At 31.7% G+C, this 26019-nt stretch overlaps 1 protein-coding gene across 2 annotated transcripts in view; it reads left to right on the top strand.

Annotated features, from left to right (window-relative positions):
- The window catches only part of LOC130441456 (mucin-2-like), an 89034-nt gene that overhangs the window by 30927 nt on the left and 32088 nt on the right, over nucleotides 1–26019 (top strand). For both annotated transcript variants that reach the window (XM_056775159.1, XM_056775167.1), the window contains exons 3-4: nucleotides 19016–20130; nucleotides 20262–21099. In XM_056775159.1, the coding sequence (XP_056631137.1) occupies nucleotides 19016–20130; nucleotides 20262–21099 (1953 nt within the window). The remainder of the gene's footprint in view (nucleotides 1–19015; nucleotides 20131–20261; nucleotides 21100–26019) is intronic.

Raw genomic sequence — 26019 nt, 5'->3', positions numbered from 1 at the left:
AAAAAGTAATAATTATTTGGTAATAAAATTATTGTCTCCATATTAACATAGTGAAATATTTCGTGTTAGTAGAATGGTTTGCGCAAATCTCACGATTGAGAATGGATAAGGTGTAAGAAAATAATTTATAATAAATTCTATTATATACTTTAGAATCATATATTAAAGAAATACAATGAAGGTACAATGGCTTGAAGTCCGTTGTAAAACTCGAAGTGAATACAAAGTGTAAAATTATACTTAGTCGATGCCCTTCACGCCTACTTAACCTAAGGGAGCAGCTACAGTCGACTTAGAAGTTGAATATTATTAGGGGGGAATTAAAAATGTTTGATCACTAAATTGTGGACAGCCGTTTTCGTTAAAGACCGCTGCATATATTTCAGGATATCTCGCAATCCTCGACAACCTTAGAATTCGTATTCAAATTTATCATCCAATTGTCGATTAACCTCTCCAATGGTGCAATATTTATGTCGCGAAGGTGGAAATAGGCTCTATTTAGAGGGCGAATTGTTATAGAAAAGTGATTGTTCCCGTAAAACGCTTGAATACGCCTAGCACGTTGGTCGTCCGTCTTTCACTATATTGTAATTAATTTTCAAGTCACTGCCTTGACTTTCAAGGTATGCAAACAAATGTTAAAAAACTTCCGAGAAAACTTTTAATGAAAACCCAATGAATCTAACGATTATTATTTTTGACTATACTATGCTTTTATAGTGCATAGTTTTATAGTGTAATATCTATCAGATGTAGCAAAACGTCAAAAGATTAATATTGATCACATATACTTGAAAATATACTTTTCTTGATAATTACTAGGTGTCTTGCTAAATCTAGATTTTGACCATTGACTTCCCAATGTAGAGGACACTTTCACTTATTTTAAAAAATATGTGAAGACCAATCGAACCATTATCAAAATCTTTACTAAAATTACTTAACTACAAGCAATTTATCGATAGTTTTAATTATATTTTCGCAATTTCCAAATGGTTTTCGGTTAAGTAAATAACAAAATGAAAGAGTCTGAAGCAATTCTAATTGTGATAACTATTATCGCCGGATTGACTATTTTTACTTAAAATACATATAATTGATAGGGTAACATTTGGAAAGTGTGTGTCAATCTTATTTCAATACTCAATATCTACACGTATACGAAGTAGTTACTTATTTTATTATGTAAGCATAGAGTTACATGAAGTTAATTACTTTATATAAAAACATTTATTCTTTAAACATAATACCATATGAAAAAGAGTTTTCAAATTAGTTCTTTTTCCAAAGAACAAATTCTGGAAAGGCCTTCTTTTAAGATTGTTTCATACTATTTTCTCTGTTTCGGCTTGTATTCAAATTATTTATTTCAAGAAAAATAATGAAAATTTTACATTGGGGAAGTTATACTGTAATGTAGGAGGTCAGTTGGTACTACTACTTTGGAAATAATATATGAATTTGAAATATTTGAAAAAACTCATCTGGTATAAGGAATATTGGGAAAGAACTTCAATTTACATCACCAGAATTGCAGGACGTACCATCTACTGCCATTAACAATTTATCATTTTTTAAATCAAAAAACAATTATGAAAAGAATATGAAAAATCAATAGCCTGGTCTCCGGATAAAAGGACTATTATTATAACAGAAAAAGTGTTAATTGCTTTTTTTGATGCCATGAGTAAAAGTTATAAATGCTCAACAATATGGATAACTTATTCCATGTTAAAATCAACGTTAAAGACAAATTCCGGAAATTTCAATCACTTTTGAAATTTTAAAGTTACTTTTGTGATCAGATCTTTCAATAGAGGATATCAAATATAAATCTGAATCAGTATTTGTAACCCTACCAAAATCGAAAACAAATGATCCAAGGTTGTTTGCAATAATATGTGACAGTTAGATTGAACTTATTAAAAAATATTCCTACTTAAGAACAACTCGTACTACCTACAAAAGATTCTTTGTGAATTACCGGCAAGCACGTTCAGCCTATGTAATTTAATAAAATTGGTGAAATGTGAACAATAATAAATAAAACACTCCATTACCAGATATTAAAAACTTTTTTGGACACTGTTTCCGAACGTCATCTGCAATACACCTGGCAAATAATGGCGGAGATTCAATTATCCCCAAACGTGATGGGGACTGGGGAAGTTCCAGTATCGCTAAGGGGTATGCAGATGCCTCCAAAAAAAGAGGATTGAAGTTATCAAACCCTTCATGTTCTGTATCAATTGCAAGTGCTGGAGCTTCAGCTTCAAGAAATTAGGAAATTATTTTACTAAAGAAATACTAATATTGTTGTGAATTATCAAGAAACTATCCCTGGTATTTCAATTAAGGTAGGCGAAAAGGCCACAATCTTAATCAATATCAAAATTTATAATAATTGTACATTCAATAAGGAAAATTAATTTCATTATTTATGTCACGAATGACTCATTACACTATTAAATTTTACTAAAAATCCAATGATTCTTCATTTTGTCCAGTTTGCCTTAGTGCAACAGTCTTTTAAATTACCACCTAGGATAATACAAATATTAAAGAATGCCCCTGCAAATACTGTTGGGATTATGGATTAGGTAACGGTGTATTTATTTCTATTAAAGTTTCGCAGATATCTCTTTATAATGTTAAGGATCGGAGAGAACTAACTATCTACCACCTCAACTCAATATATTTTGGATTTGTATTATCGATTTTAAATTTAAACTTATACCTGGTTATATCATCTGTTGCATTTTTTTTCTTTATACTAGAAAATACCAAAATATATTCTTTAACGAGGTTAAAATGTGTTTAACAGATGTTTTATAATAGAAAACTTCACTTCCAAGAAAGTTAATATTATATAAATTAATATATTAAACCATTCATTCATTTTAAGTTAAGTCTTTCTAAGACATTTCTTCAATGTCGATTTGTATGTTTTGTCCATATTTCGTAACTACATTTAATAAGTTTTAAAACTCATAATTTATTGTAAATAATAATCAAAATTGAAATAATCTAATACCACACATGACCGAATTATGCATCGTCCAGTCAACTGTCAAATTGAAACTATTATTTATTATTCTTACACAAAAATGCGTGCGAGAATAACGAAACAAAGAAAACTTATTGATTATTTAGTAACAGAATAATTCTAGATACACTGCTTACTGTTCAAAAAACCAATATTCTATTCAATCTAAAATATGAGGCAATAAATATGCAATAAAATACAACTTAATTGCACATACTAAGTAAGCATTATCCCTCTGTTTGAATCCATTTTCGTAGTCAAAAGAAAATTAATTAAATTTAGAGAGAAGAGAAAGGTATCGGAGTGAAATTTATCCTGAATATATGATATATGTCAAGGATAGGTAGAAGAAGTAGAAGAAGTAGTAGAAGAAGTAGTAGAACCTTGATTGGTTGCTATTATAACAACTGGATTTTTCGAAAATATTTTCGGTCGCTTGTCTCAACTACAATAAGTGATAATTTTCCTGGTATAATAGCTATCATGTGCGAATGTAATACGACATGAATAATTTTTGATACATATATATTTTTATATTACATGCTTACTGGTAACAACAAGTGAAAATTTCAACTGTTTTTGAAACTCGATTTCCGCTCCTTTTTTCATCAACGGTGGGTTTTCTTGGCTAAATATTTGTTTTAAAAAATAAAAGTAATACTTATATGCCTCCTAAACTATCTTTTTCAAAGTGCAACATTTTTTTTTCACACAAATTAAACAAATAAATGAACCTTTCAAACTTGTCAAGAAAGCGTCAAAAGAATTTGCTACGTCGTAGCCACCTAAATTTATGAAATCACCAAACATCAAATCAAAATAATCGCTTTTATTTACATAAAAAATTCTATTTTTCATTTATTATTTTAGTTTAAAGTTTCCATACCGAAAATTTTAAACTAAAACGTTTAGTTTGAATTAATCTCCATGAATTATTTTCTCGGTAGCGAATTTTTTACGAAAATTTTGCTAGTATGTGAAAACCAGACTATGGTAAGGTATCTTGTTACCTCATGTTCCTATTTCGGTTAATATCCACATTATAAACATATTATTTGTGAAAAACTACCAGTTAATGTTCCTTGAAAATTCATTGTTGATCATATTTGTTTTTCTTTTAATTTATATATAATTCTAGTTGAACACCAAGAGCAATAATTTCTTGGCAACTCGTATTTGGAGTACGCTATGATTACAGAAACAACGGTTTGGAAGCCATGCTACTGTTAAAGTAATGGTTTGGGAATCTATTGCTTATCGTAGCCTATGACGGCTTGTACTTATTTGATGATGATATATGTTGATCATGTAGTATTTCATGCATCATCTAAATGATTGTTCAAAAGTCATTTTTCATTATTCTAACACACGTCTATATTTTTAAGTACAAACTCGCGAAGTAGGTCCTTATGCCACTCCAGCTGCAATGGAATTTTAACATTCGACTAATTCGTGCGGCGCCTTTGATTTGTTTTTTATAAATGGCGGACGCGCCTTTGATGAACTTTTTATTATAGAAGGCTTTTTATTACAGTGTTTCTTTCAAATAATTTTAGGAAAATCTATTTATTTATTTCTTTTGTTTCTTTTTGTTCTACAACTTAGTAGAATTATTTGTGATATATAAAGTTTATGTAGCGCAATAAGATAGTTTTAAATAAATAGTCGTAGCGAAGAGAAGGAATAAGTAAAAATAATCGCAGAAATTATTTAAGTGATATTTATAAGTAAATTTTTATAAGTTAAGTGTATTGTGTAATGTGTAAATAAATTAAGAACGTAACATACCGTGTTTATTAATTCACCCCACGAATAGAAAGAGGAATATGATGACGTGGAAGCAGTTTGTATGTTCACATTCTAGCACAGTTAATTTACGAAGCTAAAGCTTCTCGAATGAGGTGTCATAGGCAACCCTAATCATCTATTAATATAGATGAGTACAATCAATGAAGTAAATATTTGTGTGCAATCCATATGTTCCAAATGCTGAAGAGTTTACTGTTAATAAAGTTTACGTATGTATCTTAATTGTTATGGGAACAATAATTGCTTACAATGTTAGTGAAGTGATTAGTAACTTGACGACCTTCTAAACAGTTATAGTAGATCGATTTGATTATGAAATAGACTAACAATGAATGTGAATTGAATTATCTTAATGAGGTTTTTATCTTAATAAGAAGGCGGATTTAACAAACTGAACGTGTTTTAGATTTTACACTTTCATTTGTTTTTGAATTGAATTCCTGTCGGTGATCTGCACAATATTTTGTACAGTTTGCTTGTATTGTGAAGTGGGTATGTGTTTTAATGCCACTTTTAATTTCAGTACTAATTTGGCAGAATAAGCCGTTGTAATTATGGCTCCTCGCCATACTAAAATAATTTTACGATTACCTACCTTTTCTGACAAACCTCGATATTTTCACTTCTCATTCTGCACTTTGGTTTTGACATGTTAGTGATGAATCCATGGTTGTTTTATTGTTAGTAAATCTTACAAGAAATTTTTCTTTGTCTTTTCTATACTGGGTTAGTGGATTAATGTAATTATATTTTTGTATTTTCTTGTGTACATCTGATAATTCTCCCATGTTCAATTCGGTAGTAATTCCATATGGTATGAAACAATGTTGATTTTTCAGTACGAGACCATGGACCGCCAAGCAAGCTGAGATCACGATACCACCTTTCCTCTACGACATTTGATACTGCAGTTTCCTCTAATGTGTCTGCTGAATCTGTATGTATTTGCATTGAGGTCAACTGTTTTAAACGCATGTGTTGATATGTGAATCGACATTGGTAATGGATGACATAGTAAAAGTAATTTGTTTATCCTGAAAACGTTAAAAATGCCATGAAATATCTTCGTTTAACGTTGCTTCCCATATTCCTATACTCAAGGCATATATTTCTTTTATACTTCTAATACCACGATGAAGAAAATAAATTGAGTAAATTGAGATATTTCTAACGAATTTGTTGTACATACTATTTATTCTTACAGGCTAAACAAATGCTCACTTTGCTTGGAATGCTGCAGTCTTGCTATCTGCATAAAAATTAGTACCGAAGAATATTGAAGAAATATTAGAATATAGACACGATCTGAAAAATTAGAAACAGTGACAGAATAGAGTTTTTTGAATTAAAAGTAAAGGGTAATGCTAGATAACTACAGTTAAAACGTACATATTGAATAAGAAGTTTGAATATATTTTTCATAACTCTCCATGTTTATAAATAAGTTATTTTTTTAAGAAATCTTCATCCAGTCAGCTCCAGATGTATTGAAAACTAACCACACTCGGTTAGTATTTTTGTTTTGAGGTCCTTTATCATTTTCTTTACATGTAGCAGATATAAAAACTGTTTAAACAACTCCAATACACCACAGTATGCAAATTTAGGGACAAAACTAATTTCAAAAAATCACAATTTGAAACTAAATACGTCAAAGTCTTTACATTTTACAGAAAAATCCGGACTATTATAAAAATTAAAACACAAAAGATCATATTTCACATACATTTGTCAGCATTTATATAAAATTTATATAATAATATATTAATATAAAAATAAGAATTGATGTAAACTTCTTTCGATGAGTTTTTGTTAATTCATTCATCCAATGAGTTTATATTAATTCAGCTTGTTGAAATTAATGTAATTCAATCAAAATTATAAAATTGTCAAATTGTTGTGTTATTGTGAATAGAAATTTTAAAAAATAGTTTTTCGTGAGAAAAACACTCAACTTTTGCATTATTTGCATGGTTTCTGCGGACAAATACATTATGTAACTACTGATTTCAGCATAAGTATTGATAAAGAAAACATTCCAATTATAAACGAAGCAAAAAAATTTATTAAGCGAAGGCGTTATTTAAGACTCATTTCTCTCTTTTAAGAGTCACATAAGCTGAAAATGGCTTGTGCCCGATTAAAAATCTCACATCATATTAAAAACATCTTGCCTTCTAAAACCAAGTATTTTCCTTGCAATACTTTCGTTCTTCCACTACTTCATCAAGGAGGTATCGTTCATTCTAAATCGAAAACTTTTGCAGTTCCCTACTACATTCAAAAAATGCAAAACAGCTACATGCTAAACATGAAAAATTGTTTGTTTAATTTATTCTTTACGCTCAACCGTTCCCACAATAGTAGATAAATTAATCTTTTTAGAGTACAACATCAGCGCAAGACTAGCATTCAAAAAAACTGCTTTTCACACCTCGGTTCAAATATGGAATAGGTTAACAAAAAACTATAAAAACTTCTCAATAGAATCTTTTTGAGTTAAGATAGAAAAGTATTTTCTAAGTAAGTAAATGAGCAATAACACTGAAATAGATAATAGGTTACCTTACAGGAAAATTGAGTCTACTGATTTAACTCGCGTTACAGTTTTGGTTCTTTTCTAGTTTTATTTGCATTACCTCCACCCCTAATACCTACCCTGCTCAATGCTCAGTTATATTTATTGTACAGGTAAAACAAATGTCATCTTAGATCTTTGTAACATAAAAACAGATCCTCTTTATGTAATCGGTTTTTTCAAACGCTACAAAGTCCATTTGGTACCTTTATTTAAATTAAATTCTTATTTAAATTAAACCTTGGTAACATAGATATAATTTGTAAGCAATTTTTGCATTATAGTTATGTTATGTTATTTTTTATAATAGCAATAAAGTTCTTTCTTTCTTTTTTAGATGGAATCTTCTCATCAAATATTCACTATTTATTGCGGAAATTTAAATGAAAGAAAATTACTTATATTAATAGCATTAGCTCAATTTACAATTTTATTGATCGTTAAATACTAATAATTAAATCAACTGTGATCTCTCATTGATGTTTAAAAAAATGCGACAGTCGTTTGATAAAATCGTTGTTTAAGTATAACAAAAAAATGTTCAATATTGCTTTTTTGCCATTCGATAGTATTTTGAATTAAAATAACTTGATATCACAAATATTTTTTTTTGTAAAAATGAATTATTTATATGAGTTTATCCCAATGAGATTTCAAATATTGAATAGCTTCGATAGCCCAACGAGTCGTGATCGCTGCTTATAATCTTTTGGTGGGTTTGTATCAAAAATTGGGCCTAAAATTTTCTTTTCTATTTCAAGTGCTTTTTACTTATAGTATGACTTCCAGTTTTTTTAATTATCATTTTTTTTTAATTAGTTTGTTTGGTTCTCCATATGATTCTAGTTATTCCAACCAATTACAATAAAAAAGGTAGTTATTAGTAACCAAATACTGATAAATTTTTTTAACATAATTATTTCTTTATTGGTCTAATTTTATTATTTATAGTATCATTTACTAAGAAAATCTACATGGACTTGATTAACGTGTCATGGTAATTAAGAAATAATCCTTGATATTTAAGAAATCAATATCATAAACTAGGATATAATCTATTACACTGCTTATTAATGGTATTGGAGTGACTATATCTAAATTAATTTTTTCATCATAGTTTAAACATTGAATCAAGATTTTTGATCGTGATTAACTGTAAATTGATGCTCACGTCAGAACAAGTTTTTATGCCTTTAAATGTATCAATATCTCAATGCAACTTTTAATTATGAATAATTCGATTTAAATGTGAGCTAAGAAATTAAATTTTATTTATTATTGATCGCATTTCGAACTTTTTTATCTATCCACTCGTTTTCCTGGATAGCTCTGCCTTTCATGGTCTGTTTAATCCCTTGCTTCCAGGTCCTTGAGGATCTTCCTCGTCTCCTTGCTTTCTTCGGCCACCTACTCTGTTTTCTCTCTGAAGTCGTCTATACTCGACCTGTTCTTCGTCGTATTTCCACAGCCTCTATATCTTTGTCCTGTCTATACGTTCAAATAGGTTCCTCTATGTCATTTTTGTGTTTAGTCAATTTTTTACTGACCACAGCAATGAGTTCAGAAATTGTGTACCTTTTTACCCTTGTTGCACTATATTTCTTATATCGACTATTTTCCGAAATTATTAAACTTCTTACGTATTTGAATTGTCTATATCGTCCAACCCTATTTATTTGTAGTTCGGGGTCACCTTGTATGCTTCCTACCGGCAGATATTCTGTTTTTGACATATCAAACCCCACTTTGCATATTCGTTCTCCAACTTTCTCAACATATAATTTGCATCGTCCTCGTCGCCAGCTATAATAGCTTGGTCGCCTGCGAAAACTAGAGTCGTCAAGCACTTATCCTCTATTTCAATTCCCATTCTCGCAATTTTAGTTCTACAACTACTCATAGCTTTCTGAATGTATATTTTAAATAATGTTGGTGATAAACTGCACCCTTGTCTCAAATCTTTTGAATCCGAAAATGGTTTTGAAAGAGTATTTCCCAGCTGGAATTGACTTTTTGTATATGTTCTGAATAGCACGAACATAGACATTGTTGAGGTCAGATTACGTCAATATATCAAAAAGAGTTTTCAACGGCACTTTGTCGTAGGCCTTTTTGAAATCAATAAAGTTTTTCTAATATTTGTTGTAAAACGAATGTATTGTCAATACATGAGCGTCCCTTACGAAATCCGTTCTGTTCTTCTATTTCAATCATATTTTTTTCAATTCTATTTTTCAAAACTTTATTTACAATAATTCCACACTTCTTCTCAACTAAGTGAAATATATCATAGAAGAGCTATAGTTGGCATTATTATCACTTTAATTCCTACTGGAAGTTATTTTCTCTAGAAAGTAAATTTCATTATCGCTTATTCAGTTTTTACATACTGATATCCTTGTTTTATTGTGACACGTTTATTTAGAATAATTTTACAATCAAATATAATTTGATGCTCGCATGCTTGTTTTCTCATTTTGATGATTAAAAAAATGGAGAGTGAAACAATATTCTTTATAGATTATCCATGTCATTACATTGGTTAATGCTCTAAAAACACACAATTTTACACTTAGAAGTTCCTGTTTGTTTTAAAAACAATGGGAAGAAATTCGTTGATCATTGTATAGAAAAATTCATGTTTGACTAACTATTAACAATATTTCAAATCATTTTTATATATAGAAAGCAATGTACCTCATTGTTTTCTAATTTATTTCATTTCAGTTTTGATTTTGACATGAAATGTAAAAGAGTTATGTAATATGGCAATATAATTTGATAACTATTACTTTGTTTCTCGAATATTGATAGCTTATTAAAATATTACGTCTATTCAAGGAAGTAGACATAATCTACAGCTTTTTTAAAAATATTAGAAACTAGCTGATCCGGCTAACTTCATACAGCCTAATAGTCAAGTAGTGTTACTTTCTGCTGAACTTAATATAGTATTAGCTAAATTTGAATAGAGATATCTATAGTTACTTTACTTAAAACTAACCAGTTTTTTAAACATAGAGAAATGAATCGGGGTTTATATAATCAACTTTTGAACTTATTGAGCACAGACTTAGCGAAACATTCAATAAGAAAGTTTGTTATATAAACACCCATGAGCATGTATAAATCTATCAGCCTTTCACTAAAAGAAGTCATTTTTTAGGGTATTTGCAACTACAATCTAAACTAGAAAAGTGAGGTTATATTTTTGACGTTCAGCGACGATCGGCGCGTAAAATCTAAAAAGTTGATTAACTCGACATCAACAGCGCGTACAAGCTCGATCATTGTATGCGTTATCACAGTTTCTCAACAAGTTGAACTATCTTTAACATCTATGAACGTCTAGAGCGCGTCATGCTCGTGTTCATTCTGTTCACTACTTAAGAAAAACATACATTTTTGCGATTTAGACAAAAAATATTACAGGCCGCTTGACGTGATGTAATCCAACGTGCAATGCAATGCAAGGCGCAATATTTCTTGCTAAAAAGCATGCGCACATGAAGTTTAGTTTCATACAAGATCTCGCAATTTCAACATCATCGGTTCGGTGCCACTTTTTTTTTTTATTACGAGCAAGCTGCAATTCTAAGGAGAAATCTAGTTACTTTTCGCTTAACAACCAACCTATCCTTCAAGCTCCAAAACCAAGGTAGCAGTAGATATAATTATTGACAGAGATTCACTGACCACTTATTCGCTTCGTTACTTACGTACTTAGTTCTATTATCATCATTGTTAAATCAGTCACAAAATAATGAATCAAATTTTAGGTAAGGTATTTGTTCAACCCACTTACTGAATTTTCATTAGTGGCAGTCATGATGCAATTACAAGAGAATAGCATGCAATTTCTTGCACCATGTCAAGCGGCCTTAAGAGATTGACCGTCATGGCGTCAGAAATGAGAAATACTCTAATTGAAAGGAAATATTGATTATCAGTTGTCTTATTACTACTGCTTACTTTTGATGTTTTTAAATTTAAGAGCATGTTAATTACGGGGTCAATCTTCAGTTGTAAATTTTACGAAGGTAAAGAAAGCACATTTAATGAGTTTAAAAACTTAGTTGGATCGTTAGTGGCTTTATCCTCGTTTATTAAAAATCCATAAGTTTCAATATATGCAGAGTACTAACGATTTGATTTTGAATTACTTAACCATTTGTTATTAACGTAGTAAAAAGCGATGTTTGGGAACATTCTGTTCTGTCTGAGACTAAATTGTAAATATTCGTAATAAATTAAATCGGTCCGCATTCAGTAATTTCAATTTACTACTAAAGACATCCAATCCAAACACTTCTCTGGTAATCTTCAATGCTTGTGCATTGGACCAATGGAAAACGATTGACTAGAAGAATAATTTGTGTCTTTCCTCGAATAATAAATGTTCATGGTTTTTCTCCTCTCCTAATGATTTGCCCTTTTTATTATTTATTTGATAAATATAAATAAAATTTATACCCAATGCTATGTGAAAATTAAATACCTAAAATAACAAAAGTTGAAGAAGGTTTAGAAATAAATTATTAATATTATGAAAATAAAACCTCTCAGAATGGTTCAATCGCCTCCTTCTCACCATCACTTAATGCCTTTAACATTGTCATATAGTGTATCAAATTTATTATTCTTAAGTTGAAGGGTTGCAAAGAAATTGATATTTATCGAATTTTTGGGCTCTATTTTGAGACTCAGGGATTCAACTTCGTATGGAGGTTGATTGCCCTCAATCGTCATATTTTGGCTCCCCTATACGCATCTGCTCTTTATAAATTCAACCCTGTACAATTACGATATATTTGTAGTCATTCTGCTATTCGGGATTAATGAGTGATCATTAAAATCGCTCCAGCAGTCCTATAAATGGTATGTCAAATCTACTATTACATAAATATTTCAGTGTACCCTTATCATAACACATTTTTCTACAGAATTTATTTCATTTCATAACTTAATACATATGTCTTCTTATTTGCTACTGTTAGATTCATAAGATCATTCAGTTTGGTAAAATAAAATCTAAGTATGATTATAAGTTTTAAAGTTTACGTATAATCTACAACTTTTATAGTTCAAATGACATTGGCACAACAGAAAAAACAACTTACGCAATATTGGAAATAACGGGAGAATATTTTTATATAACACTTAAATTGCATGTAGACTAGTGGTAATTATTATGTATTTAAGTATAACCTAGGGTCATATCGATAATATAATTCATATATTTAATGGATGTACAGATCTGTTGGCTAATTAAGATTAGAAACTATGTTGTTAACGAGCAACAATGAGTTCATATCTTTACTAATAATATTTTGTTCCATAATTGATTAGGAATATTTAGTTATTGTCATGAAACTTTTATTTAGTATTATATTATAAAGCAGATATATCTTTCAACCAAATTTGCATCTGAAATATCAATGTTTCTGATTCAGTACCTTTATTTGTAACAAAAGAGCAGATGGAAGAAATTTAAACGAGCTAGACAGCTTTAAGAAGTTTAAAGAAAGTTCCTCATACTAGAAATGTATAAGTTTCCTCTTATGTTGGCTGTTTGAAAACTCTAGATTTTTTTTGCTCAGACTATTTCTCATACTATGTTTTTTATTGTTCTTCGCACATCTTTCAATATTTCTTGTAATTCAAATTCTAAGGTTTTCGTACATCAATTGATTATTGATTATTGATTATTGATTATTGATTATTGTTATTTAGTTACTGAATTTTTCACCAATTCTTCAAATTTTCCATCAATAGCTCAATAGATTTTAACATAATGCAGTAACATTTTCAGTTCAATAATTTTCTCCCAATTCTTCATTTCTGACCAATTTAGTTTTGTGGAATATTTTATGTTACAATCAATCAAATATAACTGCGCACAATCTCAAGCTCTCGACTTTTGTGTTACCTCTACCTCTAAATAAAAGATTTATCGTATGTTTTCTAATTTTGGAAATTTGTCTCCTCTTGCAAATGGATTACATACCTCGATATTTCAATTTCAATAAAAGTTTAACTAAGTTTCAGTATTATTGTTAATGTTATCAGCAATATGTGTTCTTTTATTTACTTTACTATGCATTGCATACAATTATATTCAGTGCAACTTACATTCTCCGTTGAAAATACAGCGTATTTAAAACAAGTCGAATTAATTAGTGACATTTATATGTGTTACACCTAGAATAATTAATTGCTGCATTTTGATTGTTGATTAGATCAAGAAGTTAATCACCAATTTGGCATAGGATTTCCAAATGGGCAAATGATTCCATATATTCTGCCAAATGTTAGTTTTCTTGTATCCAGCCGTCTGTTTGTTATATACACACTCATTAGCATGCACAAATTCTATCAGCCTTTTACTCAGAGAAGTCATTTTTTAGGGTATTTGCAGCTATGTATGCGTTATCACAGTTTGTCAACAAGTGAACTATATTTGATATCTATGAATCATGCTCGAGTTCATTCTGTTTACCGCTTAAAAAAAACATCCATATGTGGCATTCAGACCAAAAATATTGACCTTGTTATTCATCATGGCATTACACCTAGAATAATAAATTTCTTCATTTTGACATTTTCTTCGTGCAATGGCACTTTTGCCGGCTTCAAGCCCGAAAACAGCAGAGCGTTGAGTGCCCAGGTTAGTAGCCTACCACCCAGAAAAAATATATCTGGCTCGAGGTGCGATAGAAAGCCTCGGATTTGGACTGATTCAACGAATACAGCCACGCAAGTAAAATGATAAAGAAATGGAAAATCAAAGACATAATGTGAACTCCTCCTGGAACATAACGTCACTTAATAACAAAGATCAAAAGGTAGTCAAATAATTGAACGAAAAGAATATCGAGAACTGCGGTATCCAGGAAACATAAAAAAGAATATGGCAATTAGATACTTGTATACAGCGAAGTTGACAAAGACAAAAAAGCTAAAGACGGAGTAGAGGTAGTGATTCATAAAAAATATAAGGAAAAAATGAAGCAATTTGCTAATACATTTTTAAAGGGTGTATGTATATATAAAAATCTTAATCGGACATAAAAAAGTGATCATACTTTTTGTCTATTGCCTAGAAGACGGTAAACCCAAACACAACAAGACGAAGACCTACAAAGCACGGCAGAGTCACTACCTGCCGAGGAAGCCGCTATATTATTATTAACGGTAATACTCGGAGTTAAACAATACTTTAATGAAGAACATATTAATGTAAACGTAGAGCTAATGGTCAACTTTTGTGCCTATAACGAACTAAAAATAATTAATACATCTACCCAGCGGAAAAAATATACAAATATATGTTTAGAAACACGAGAGGACACAAATCCATGATCGATAGTTATCGCTAATACAGGGAATAATCATAGTCTTGTGTTGGCGAAAATATGAATACAAATGTCAACAAAGAAGAAACCGGAAACAATTACAATAGAAAAACTGAACATAGATACCCTATGGCACACATCAATAAGGGATTTATATTGAAAAAGACTAGAGAAAAACATAGAAGAAAAACGAATGAACGCAGAGGAACTAAAGCTAAGACAAAATCAAAAAGAACATTGAAGACGCTGCTAAGGAGAGAATAGACACACAAATAGTCATAACCAACACCAAAAACTCTAACACAACTCCATGGTTTCGTTGAGAAGTGAAAAAAATCATACGATCATGTGACGTAGATAATATAAACGAATGGGTATTAAAGCGTAAAAATCAATGGAACCAACATGTAAGTCGGATGCCAAACGATTGACTGGTGAAAATAGCAAGGGATAGATCTCCAATTGGAAAACGGAGCAGAGATCGACCACGAAAGAGGTGGAGTGAGCCTGGATGGGTAAATATATTGAAGAAAGACCAGGCACTAGACCTATTTTGGAAGAAAGAAGAAGCAGACTACCATCAAAATATCAACGTTTAAACTTGTATCATGTAACAAAATCACATTTTTATATGAAGTAAGTCGAATAATACAGATGATGTTAATTATTGTGAGGTCACCTCCTTTTATTGAATGTAATATAATCCCTGAAGTTCAAAAAAACAGAATGAACACAATGTTAACGATTTTGACAGTGATAGAATTATTGCTTAAGGACATTCTATATACTAAGAGACCAGTTTTACCGTGGATACTTCCAAAACTATCGGTTTTAGAAGAAAGGGTGGAGAAAAATGCACTTGTTTTGTCAATTGTAATTCCATCAATGAGAGATAATTGGAATGAAGAAATGAAAAACTTCGTGAATTCACTGAATTCATTGAAAATTGGCCACTTTGGTATAGTATGGTACAAATATAGCATACATTTAGTCCTAAAAAGATTTTATATATAAATTCAATCAATAATTCCAATCGTTGAGTATATAAGTTTTTTTTTGGCTGATTGAATTATTAACACTACAACTAGATTATTTTCTACAATTTCAGTGCTCTAGTTAGTTCGTCTGATTTGATTTATGTTATTCTGGTTTTAAGATACTTACGAATTATAATTTGGTGGATTTATATCGAGAAAACATGGTTTCACATTTTGGTATTTTTCAAAAGCCCTTGTGAAACTAGTTCCACAGCATGTATGATCGATGAAAATATAATTGCCGAAAGTGAAAGAGATAAGTTTACCTTGGCTTTATTCTCTTCCAAATGTCAATAAGATGTTTTTGTTTTTTTTTTAATATATACACGAATGCAATATGAATAACTAGATTTCCGTATACTGACAAAACTGGTTCCATAAATTAAAAAAAAAAAAAAAAATTAAATTACCACACCCTTGAATGTAATCAGTTGTGTTTAAACCAATTTGAATTAAGTGAGGTCGTTTTGTTGCGAAGGAGCCATATTATAAAGTCACTGAACAATTTGGATATTTATATAGGAGACATGAATGCTGTTAATGATCCGATCCCAGAAGATGAAATACCATAAAATCCATTTTTGAGCAATTTATTTGTATAGCTAACAGCTGGATTTGTATACGAATATAGGAGATTAAAAAATGAATATTTAAGTTTGAAATGATTGTGTGTGAAAATTAGAACTGAAAATTCAATAGAATTGTTAACGTCTAACAATGTAAAAATAAAATTAGTCACCTACATTATAGATATTTCGAATTCAAACCCTAGCAGATGAAGGATCGTTACAATAAAGTACAAGAAATATCACTTTTTACGACATATGATACTTGGTATCAGTTGAATTTTCTTGAAGATATTTCCACTGTCAACAAGATATTTTTTGCAATCAAAAACAACGACGTAATTCCTAACATATATCGTAAAATTTTGTACAACCTATAGCATAAACTTTATAACAGGAAATCGAAATTAATGGAGAGAGAGAGGGAGAGAGAGAGAGAATAATTATTCAGGATGAAACTACTTACGTAAAATAGGATAATATCGCAAACAAAATCGAAAAATTATTTAGACGTGACATGTGTACATATTAAAAATCTGTTAAAAAATTGTGAGACAAAATATCCATCAAAAGCAATCAGAAAGCTGTTCTTGAAGGTTTATCGACAGGCTTTCAAGCTCCAACAGGGAAAGCGGCTTATCGTAATTCAGATTGGAAGTTAATGTATCTTCGTAGAAATATAATTTTTGTGTCTACTTCATAAATTGAAGCAAAATTAATATATATTGTCAAACTATATCGATCATTTAACTTTTAATACGGTTATTTTGCCCCAGATAAAAAGTTCCGTGGCACGCGATAATGTGACATTTATAATTGTTGATGTGGAGCGTTTGCTTTGTATAACAATACATTTATGTCATTAGTATGAAAGGAGGATTTGGATCACGATCGAGAAGAGGATAACAGACGTTGTTCTGTTTGATTGATTGATAGATATAACCAATTTATGGACTTTTTTTTATGTTTTTTGGAGTAACCACATCAATTTTACGACCAGAACCATCATCGGTGTCTGTACGACAACGTTCGAAGGATTTAATGTACTGATATACGAGAATGGTCCCAAAAGTACCTGGTGCAACAAAGAAAACACAAAAATTTTGGAAAAAATTAATTTTTCAACGTAATCTCCTTTTACCTCCATACACTTTTCCCAACGATGTTCAATAAGTTCGAATACGTTTCTTTTAATAAGATTCGTCAAACTTGTTTGACAACCAAGCCATTTTGTCAAATCAGGTAACGGAAAAGAATCCTAGGGGGCTGGATTTGGCGAATAGGGTGCATGAGGTAGCAATTCAAAGTTTAATTCATTAATTTTGGCCATTGCCATTACTTTTACAAGATAGTCAATGAAAATTATCCCCCCGGCATCCCCAAAAACTGACGCCATGACCTTGCCTACATATGGAACGATCTTTGTCTCCTTTGGAGCCGCTTCTCCATTATCAGTCCATTGTTTCGATTGCTCTTTTGTTTCGGTTGTGAAATTATGGATCCACGTTTCATCCATTGGCATCAAACAGCGCTTTATTTGGTCCACCACTACGATGCTGGTCTTCGTTGGTCGTACGGCCTCCTTTAAACTCTACTACCCAATAATTTACTGTTGATAACGAAGGAGAAATTTCACCCAGGGTAGGATCTAGTTCAGCTTTCATATTAGTTGCACCAAGACCTTTTCAATATTAGTATTTTATTACATAACGAAGACCAATCTTTCCATGTTTACAAAGTCGCAGAAAACGACCCATATTGATGGCTGCCAAACAATACTATACCTAAAATGTGGTGTCTTTAAAATTTAAACATATGCTGTATAGATTGTGTACTTTCCAGTGCAGTATTTTTCAAGCAACTATCGCCATCCCCCTAGGTCAGACCAAGTACTTCTGGGACCATCCTCGTAGAATTAAAAATGTTTTGTGTGAACTATTGAACCCTCGCGAGCAATTAGTTTTATTCATAATGCAACAAAAGATGATAATATCAAATTTATTCATCTTCAGTCTTTTGGAATGTTTTGAAATTTTTATTTACGACTTAACCGCCTTTCTCTACGTTGTTTCATCAATATGCCTTGATCTTTATCAATTAACTATATCAATAATTACGTATATTCAAGCTTAGGTTATAAAAGACGTATAAAAACTAATTATTAACAATAAACACACAAATATTTTTTAAACATATAATTATCACCGGTCAATTCAATTGTTGATATAAAGTGTGGAAATAATTCTCACGATATATTCTAATTTTCTTGAATGTCCTCCCCGATTAGAATGTATCAATACAACAAGGACGCACAGATTAACGGATATAACCGCATGATTGATGCAAGTTGATAAAAAAATTATGTTACGATTTCCAGTGGCGTGCGCGATTTGAAAGCAGAGTTTATCGATATAGCAAAGACTAGAGAATAACATACAATGAAAAATATTATTTATCATTCAATTTCACTTATACATGTCTACAGTCACATTATATATTATTTTAAAATTTGTGATAAATACAACTAAACTTATCATTTATCTCACACTGAATGAACATATGTATTTTGATATTGATACAATTCATATCCATTTCTAATTCCTCCTATTTGTTTATTCCAGAAACCTACCACTGAAACTGAAAATATAAAACCAACTTCACCGAGGGGAAGAGGTAGATCACGATTTGTAGCTTCAGAAGAGTTCCAAGGAATCCAAGATAAATCATCAGCTGCTGAATCAACAACTAGAAGAACTGTAGCATCAAGAAGACGTGTGGTTGAAAATGTAGAGCAACGTTTTCCCTCAAGGACATCTTCTACTTCGAATCCTTCGAAACAGCCCTCAACAACTATACCTCCTATTTCAAGACGATATAATTCGCAGACATTCAGTGATACTGCTGAAAAAATTTTTAATGTCAATGAAAATGCGAATAGAAGGCCTCAAAGGCCTCAAAAAACCCAAATGAATTCTGTTGCTACGAGTACAAATCGGAAAACTTCAAAACCATTAACGGAATATGTGGAAAGAAGGAGTTTCAAGAATACATATGAAGTACAAGAAATATTGGACGAAAATTTCGAATTAGTTCGTAGATCCCAAAAACCTAGAGAAAATAGTTTCAAAGCTACAAATGTCCTATCAAGAAACAAAGATAATTCGTTACCTACTAAAGGAAATACCTTTCCAAAAAGAAAACAAGAAAGTACCGATACATTTACTGACAACACACCAAGGAGAAATAAAGAATTGGAAGAGTTATCTAGGAGTTTGAATATACCAACGCATAATCAAGATAATTTAGAACCGATTAAGACTTCCAAAACATATGAATCAGAAGTTAGTACACCCTTATTGAGCAACACTAAAGATACTAACTTGATTGAAGAGCAGTCTCTCGATACTACACAAGTACCATCCGATTTAGAAGTATCCCCTGATCCATTACCAGAGCTACAATATGGAGAAGACTTATCAAAAGTTCAAACTAGTTCTACAACGACCACAAAACCTACTGAACCCACTAGAAGTCAAGGAAGTAGAAGAAGTAGTCAAAGAAAAACTACTGTAGTAACAGAACAATCGACTCAAGCTCCTAGATTCAGAACCAGAGGACGAAATTCTCAAACAGCTCTAGCATCTCAAAACTCTGAATCATATTTGAGAGCTGCAACATCTACAACTGCTCCTGGAAGGGGATATAGAAGAAGAAAGGAGAGTGTGCTGGAGCCTAGGTAAAAATCTTTTATTTTTGTCTTAGTAATAGCAGTTTGAGCCTTTTCCGCAACAACAGTTCCCTGTTGAATCTTTCACCTTTGATGACGTTTTAACATAAATATTGTTCTATTGAATTGTTATGTTCCAGAAAAGGACCATCAGTGTTCTCTGCTGATACCGAATTTCAAGAGAGACGTCCAAGAACCGAAAGAAAAATCAACATGTCGACTTCCGAGAAAGTCATGATTGCATACTTTCCCACGAGAAGCCGTTATAACACAACAACTAGAAAACTTTCCAACATAACCCCGACAACTTCAGCTCCAAATGGCAATAGACTCCGTTCTAGAGAGATGCCGGTATTCGATGAACAAAAGTTAGAAGTTTTACCTTTGTTCGAAGAAGAACCAAAGCTCTTACATACTCGATTCACTAATCGAGCTGACGCTACTCTCTCCAGGTCTGTCAAAAAAGAAGTTTCCAATGAAGATACCTCTCCAAAAAGAGGAGAAAATACAGATATTAGAACTGGAAAACGAGTAGCTTTTAACGAAAAACCAATTTTCAATGAGAAAAATGCGACTGTTCCAAGATCTAGACGGAGAGGAAACTCAGATTCAACCCAGAAAAGTATAAATAAACCAGAAAAAACGATAACAAAGCCAACTAATACACCTTCTAGATCAAAAGTTGTAGTTAATGCTGAAACTAAAACAGAATCTTCAGTTGAACAAGCTCTTCCGATCCGGAAAAATGAAATTAAAGAATCTGTGGTGTCCGAAGTCAATGAGGTAACTTCTCGCAGAAAAATCTCTAGGAAAAAAGTAGCGAACCTAACAGAACTGCAGGAGAAATCTCGCAGTAGCGGTTCAAGAGGTAACAAAAAATCAGAAGAATTTACAAAAGCAAGTTCAGAAGAAATCGGAGAATCTGACAATTATCCAGAAGAATTCAAGGCTTTGATAAAAGCCAAAAAAGAAAATAAGGTGAGTTTTTTCTCGAACTAAGATTGTCAAAACGTTGAATATATTCGTAAATTACTTGATTTTTATAATGATAATATAATATAATTATGTTTATCATTCAATATTCAACTTAGTATACATAATATTTCCCATATTTGAATTCGGCTCTGGTAACCGTAACGTTAACAGTGAAAGTGTCAGTTCCTATAAAAAGAACTCTTCTTCGATAATTATCACAGTTCTAAAAATTTATAAAACTATAGATAGAAACTTTTAGAAGTATTCTAAACCCAGAGACATATTACTGTAAGTAGAATCTCATACATTCATACCAAAACAGTGAATTTGTTACACACAGTGCTATCAGTTTTACACCGGTTTGGAAGAAGAATTCGCAAAAAAACCAGCTCTTATCAAGTTGATATGAAGTGGCCTGTGCCAAAACAGGTCCGTACTCTCGATCAAAGCGGAAATATTTCTAAAATCAATTATGTCAAATACAAATGTTGGGACTTCTGACTACAGAAGCTCTCAGAATACAAACCCTACAAAAACATACTCATCTGCACTTAGTCGACCACAATTTCCTACTAAACATCAAGCAATTGTTTTTCCAGCTGTTGATAACTTGAAAATTCAAGAAAACCTGATATCACTTGGAATTGGTCCAAAAAATATACTATTCACATCGAGGTTGTTAAACAATAGAATATGCATGTACATCGCAAATGAAGATACTGTAGAACGCTTCATGACCTTTCATAAAAGGCTGATCATTATCAACAACACTCCGATCCAAGCCCGAAAGCTTATAACACCTTCCGAAAGATTAATACTCTCAAATATATGCCCCACCATACCACACTCACCTCTAATCGATGAACTTAACAAAATAGGTCTCAATACACTCTCACCAATGTCTTTCCTCAAAATTAGCTCCACAATTTCGGAATATAACCACATCTACAGCTTCAGAAGACAAATTTTTATTTCGCCATCAATAATCCAAATACCTGATTGTCTAATGATCACACACGAGAACACCAGCTACAGAATTTATCTATCCCAAGAACGTCTATTATGTTTCACATGCAAAAAACCAAGTCATACTGCAGCAAACTGTAAGAACTCCCAATTACAAACTTATGAAGAACCCCAAATAACTGAACTACCACAAAACCCCACCCAACCTTCCCAGCAGCCCTAAAATACCGAAGCCAATACTCCCCAAGCACACACCGAGATCCCATCAGAAACCCTTATAACACCTCACTCCCAGAATATATCCCCCATAAACATAAAAGAAATTACGCAAAACAGCACCAAACGCAACTACGAGCAGATAATCACGCCTCCTCCCCAACCAGAAGGAAACGAGCCAGAGATCCCTAAGAAACCTTCTTTCCTTAAACCAAATAGGCTAAGTAAAAAGCCTAAAACCAGAAATCTCTACAGACCTTCTCATGGAAAAGTCATTTCAGAACAGAATCCTCCTTTCATATTGGACCACAACCAGATATCTGACCTTTTTGAAAATATCTACGGTTTATCTGATTCAAAAAGTATTATAAAGAACTAGACAAAACAAAACAAAAATTTACCCTTTCTTTGAGTACAGATCTATCAAAAGCAGATGCACTAAACTCAAGAAGAAACTGTTTTCTCACCTACAAATGAACATACCAGAAACAGACCTCTCAGAAACAGAAAGTGATTCATCTCAAATAAATATTAATTAACTGAACCAATAATTTCCTTTAATATTTTTTTCCTTTTCTTCTATTTTCTCTCTGTATTCTCATGGACCTTACATCTATTCTACAATGGAATATCAATGACTTTTATAACAACTTACCAATGTTGCAAACTATCCTATCCAAACAGAAATGCGAAGTTATTTGTCTTCAAGAAACCAATTTCAAATATAATAACAACGAACCGCTCAGGCAATTTAACAGCTTCTACAAGAACGGAATAAATACTGAAATAGGTAGCGGAGGAGTAGCAATATTTGTGGAAAAATCAGAAATCACGATCCTTACAAACCTTGAAGCCGTAGCTGTCGAACTACACACTAATCCAAAAGTAAATATCTGCAATGTTTATATTCGTCCAGCATATCAAGTAGATGTAGAAGTAGATAAAGAATTAAATGAATTAAATGAATTATTGGAAAAAATCCCTCAACCTAGAATAATAGTCGGAGACTTTAATGCCCATAACACCATGTGGGGATGCACATCAATAAACCACAGAGGTTGCTTACTAGGAGATATTCTTGATGACGCAAATCTCTCCATCTTAAATGATGGGAAACCAACTAGATTTAACATACAATCAGGACAGGGTTCATGTATTGACAACTTCACTATCTGTGACCCAACTTTGACTCCGGCTCTTTCCTGGGATCGGCTGGACTATACCTACAACAGGGACCACTATCCAATCGTCATTCATAACAATAGAAAACAATAGAAAATATTTTGACAACATACATAATTCCAACAGATATAGACGAAGCTTTAGAAAACCTTATTAGTATCTTTAAGCGAGCAGGAAACATATCAATCGGAAGAACTACGCGCCTGAAACGACGCAATCCTGTGCAGTGGTGAAATAACGACTGTGAATCAGCAATTAGGAGCAACAAAAAAGCTTTCAATAGATATAAAAGATACAATACACCAGCAAACAAAATCGACAAACATTACTAACATTGTACCGAACACTTATTCGATCAAAACTAGATTATGGATCAATTGTATATTCAACAGCTAACAAATCGCTTCTGAAAAAACTCGACAGCTTTCACAACTCAGCCTTACGTTTGATAACAGGTGCATACAAAACAACACCAGTGGAAAGTCTGTACTGCGAATCAGGGGAACCATCCTTGGGAGACAGAAGAATATATTTGAGACTTACATATGCAGCCAAACTAAAATCCAATCCTTCCAATCGAATCGTCCAAAACGGCTCCTCCAAGAAATTCCCAAATCTTTTTTCAAATAAACCCAGAACCCCCAAACTTTCTATGCTAGAATTCGATCATATCTAAGCGAATTGAATTTCTTTATTCCTGAATGCCTTCCTATCGAGTCTTCTCAGACTCCACCATGGTCAATAGAAAGCACCAAATTCATTACCCAGCTCACCTCTTTCGACAAACACCACACCAACCATACCCTAATCGAAGGACACTTAAACAACATACTGAATGAGTACAAAGACTTTGTACATATTTACACAGACGCATCGATATCTCAAGACTGTACGGGTATCGCAATCATTACACCAACCTCCTAATATATGCTAAAAGCTCCTTCATCCGCATCCACTTTCACTGCTGAATTATATGCAATATATCGAGTTACACACATCGCCGTTTCATCAAACGAACTTAATCATCTCATACTCACAGCTCAATCCAAAGTCTTCAAAAAATTGATATACAAATCTTTAGCAATCAAAATCAAGCAACAACTGCAATATATACAAGACAACAACAAAAAAATAGTATTCTGTTGGATCCCTTCACACACTGGAATAAAAGGAAACGAAGAGGCAGACCTGGCCGCTAAGGAAGCTGTACATAGTGATAGTGCGGAGTGCGCGAACTTTTTACTGTCGATATTAAAACAATCCTAAAGCGTAAAGTGCTTAATGAATGAGAGAACAAATGGTCAACGTTTATACATAAACTTCGCGAAGTGAAAGACTCAGTAAAACCATGGTCAATACTACCGAAAAATCGCAGAGATGAACCAAAATGTAGCGACTGCAATTGCAAATTGACTATAAAACACATAATCGCAGAATGTCCATTTCTTAACTCAGAAAGATCATCATCAAATCTAGCAAACAACAATACGTGAAATTTTAGGACCTAAATATAATATTACTTACCTTAAAAATTAACTTAAACAGATCTCTATCATAAATTTAATTTAACAAATATTCATATATAAAATACTTTACTAAATCGCTAATAACCAGTAAACGGTTTATGCGAAATTTGTATTAAAAAAAATTCCCATGTTTACTTTTGTGTTATAAACAATAATTCCCACAACAGACAAAAGCTCATTGTTGTGAACCATTTAACGTTATTTTAGGTGTCAAGTTCAGAAGATTCTCTTTTTTTCCATTTTAATGTCAATATACAAGGTCGTGATTGCAGTTCCTCCTTTACCTAATAATCACAGTGTATGCGTCTGCTATATAATAAATAATTTTATGGTGTCGGTAACTGTCGGTAACATAATACACGTTTATAAGGTACAAATGCCGATTCGTTTCTAAGTTGTTTAAGACGTACAGTGCACATAATACGTTAGCAAGACCGTGAATGTAAGATTTTTATAGACATTTTTGAAGAAGATAAATTTTCTTTGAAGTTACGATCTAATCTGAAAAAACAATGATAAATTGATGGAATATTTTAATCTCTGGAACTTATTTTAACGATATGTCTGTGGCGCAATTTGTTATAAAATTTTTACAATTATCAAATGGCACTTTCTTTCAAATAGAAAAATTGAAAATTTGTTAATAGATTCATTATATTTATCAAGAAAATAAACTATTAAGATATTAATAATAAATTTTTAATTGTATGGAATTTGGCAACTTACTTACATTGCTACAAAATACGATAAATGAGCAAGGCTATAATAATTTCTACAGTGAACGGCTAGATTATGGAATGAAATTCATAATTTGGAAACGGAAACTATGCAAATTGATTTTTCTTGATTCTCATTTCATAGCGATTGATAATAGTGTTGTGGTTATGTAATAGTTGATATGATATGACACCACATTCGTAAAGGGTTTAAAATTTTTGATATTGGATTTCTGTTTATTGATTCACTGTTTTCTTTTCTTTTTTACAAAAAAGTAAACATTTCATTAAAATTCAACAAAGTTACGTTTAAGTTT

Source organism: Diorhabda sublineata, chromosome 1 (genome assembly GCF_026230105.1).
Source record: "Diorhabda sublineata isolate icDioSubl1.1 chromosome 1, icDioSubl1.1, whole genome shotgun sequence".
In the NCBI taxonomy this organism is placed as follows: domain Eukaryota; kingdom Metazoa; phylum Arthropoda; class Insecta; order Coleoptera; family Chrysomelidae; genus Diorhabda; species Diorhabda sublineata.
The sequence above is the reverse complement of the archived record's forward strand: the minus strand, read 5'-3'. Positions and strand labels throughout refer to the sequence as shown.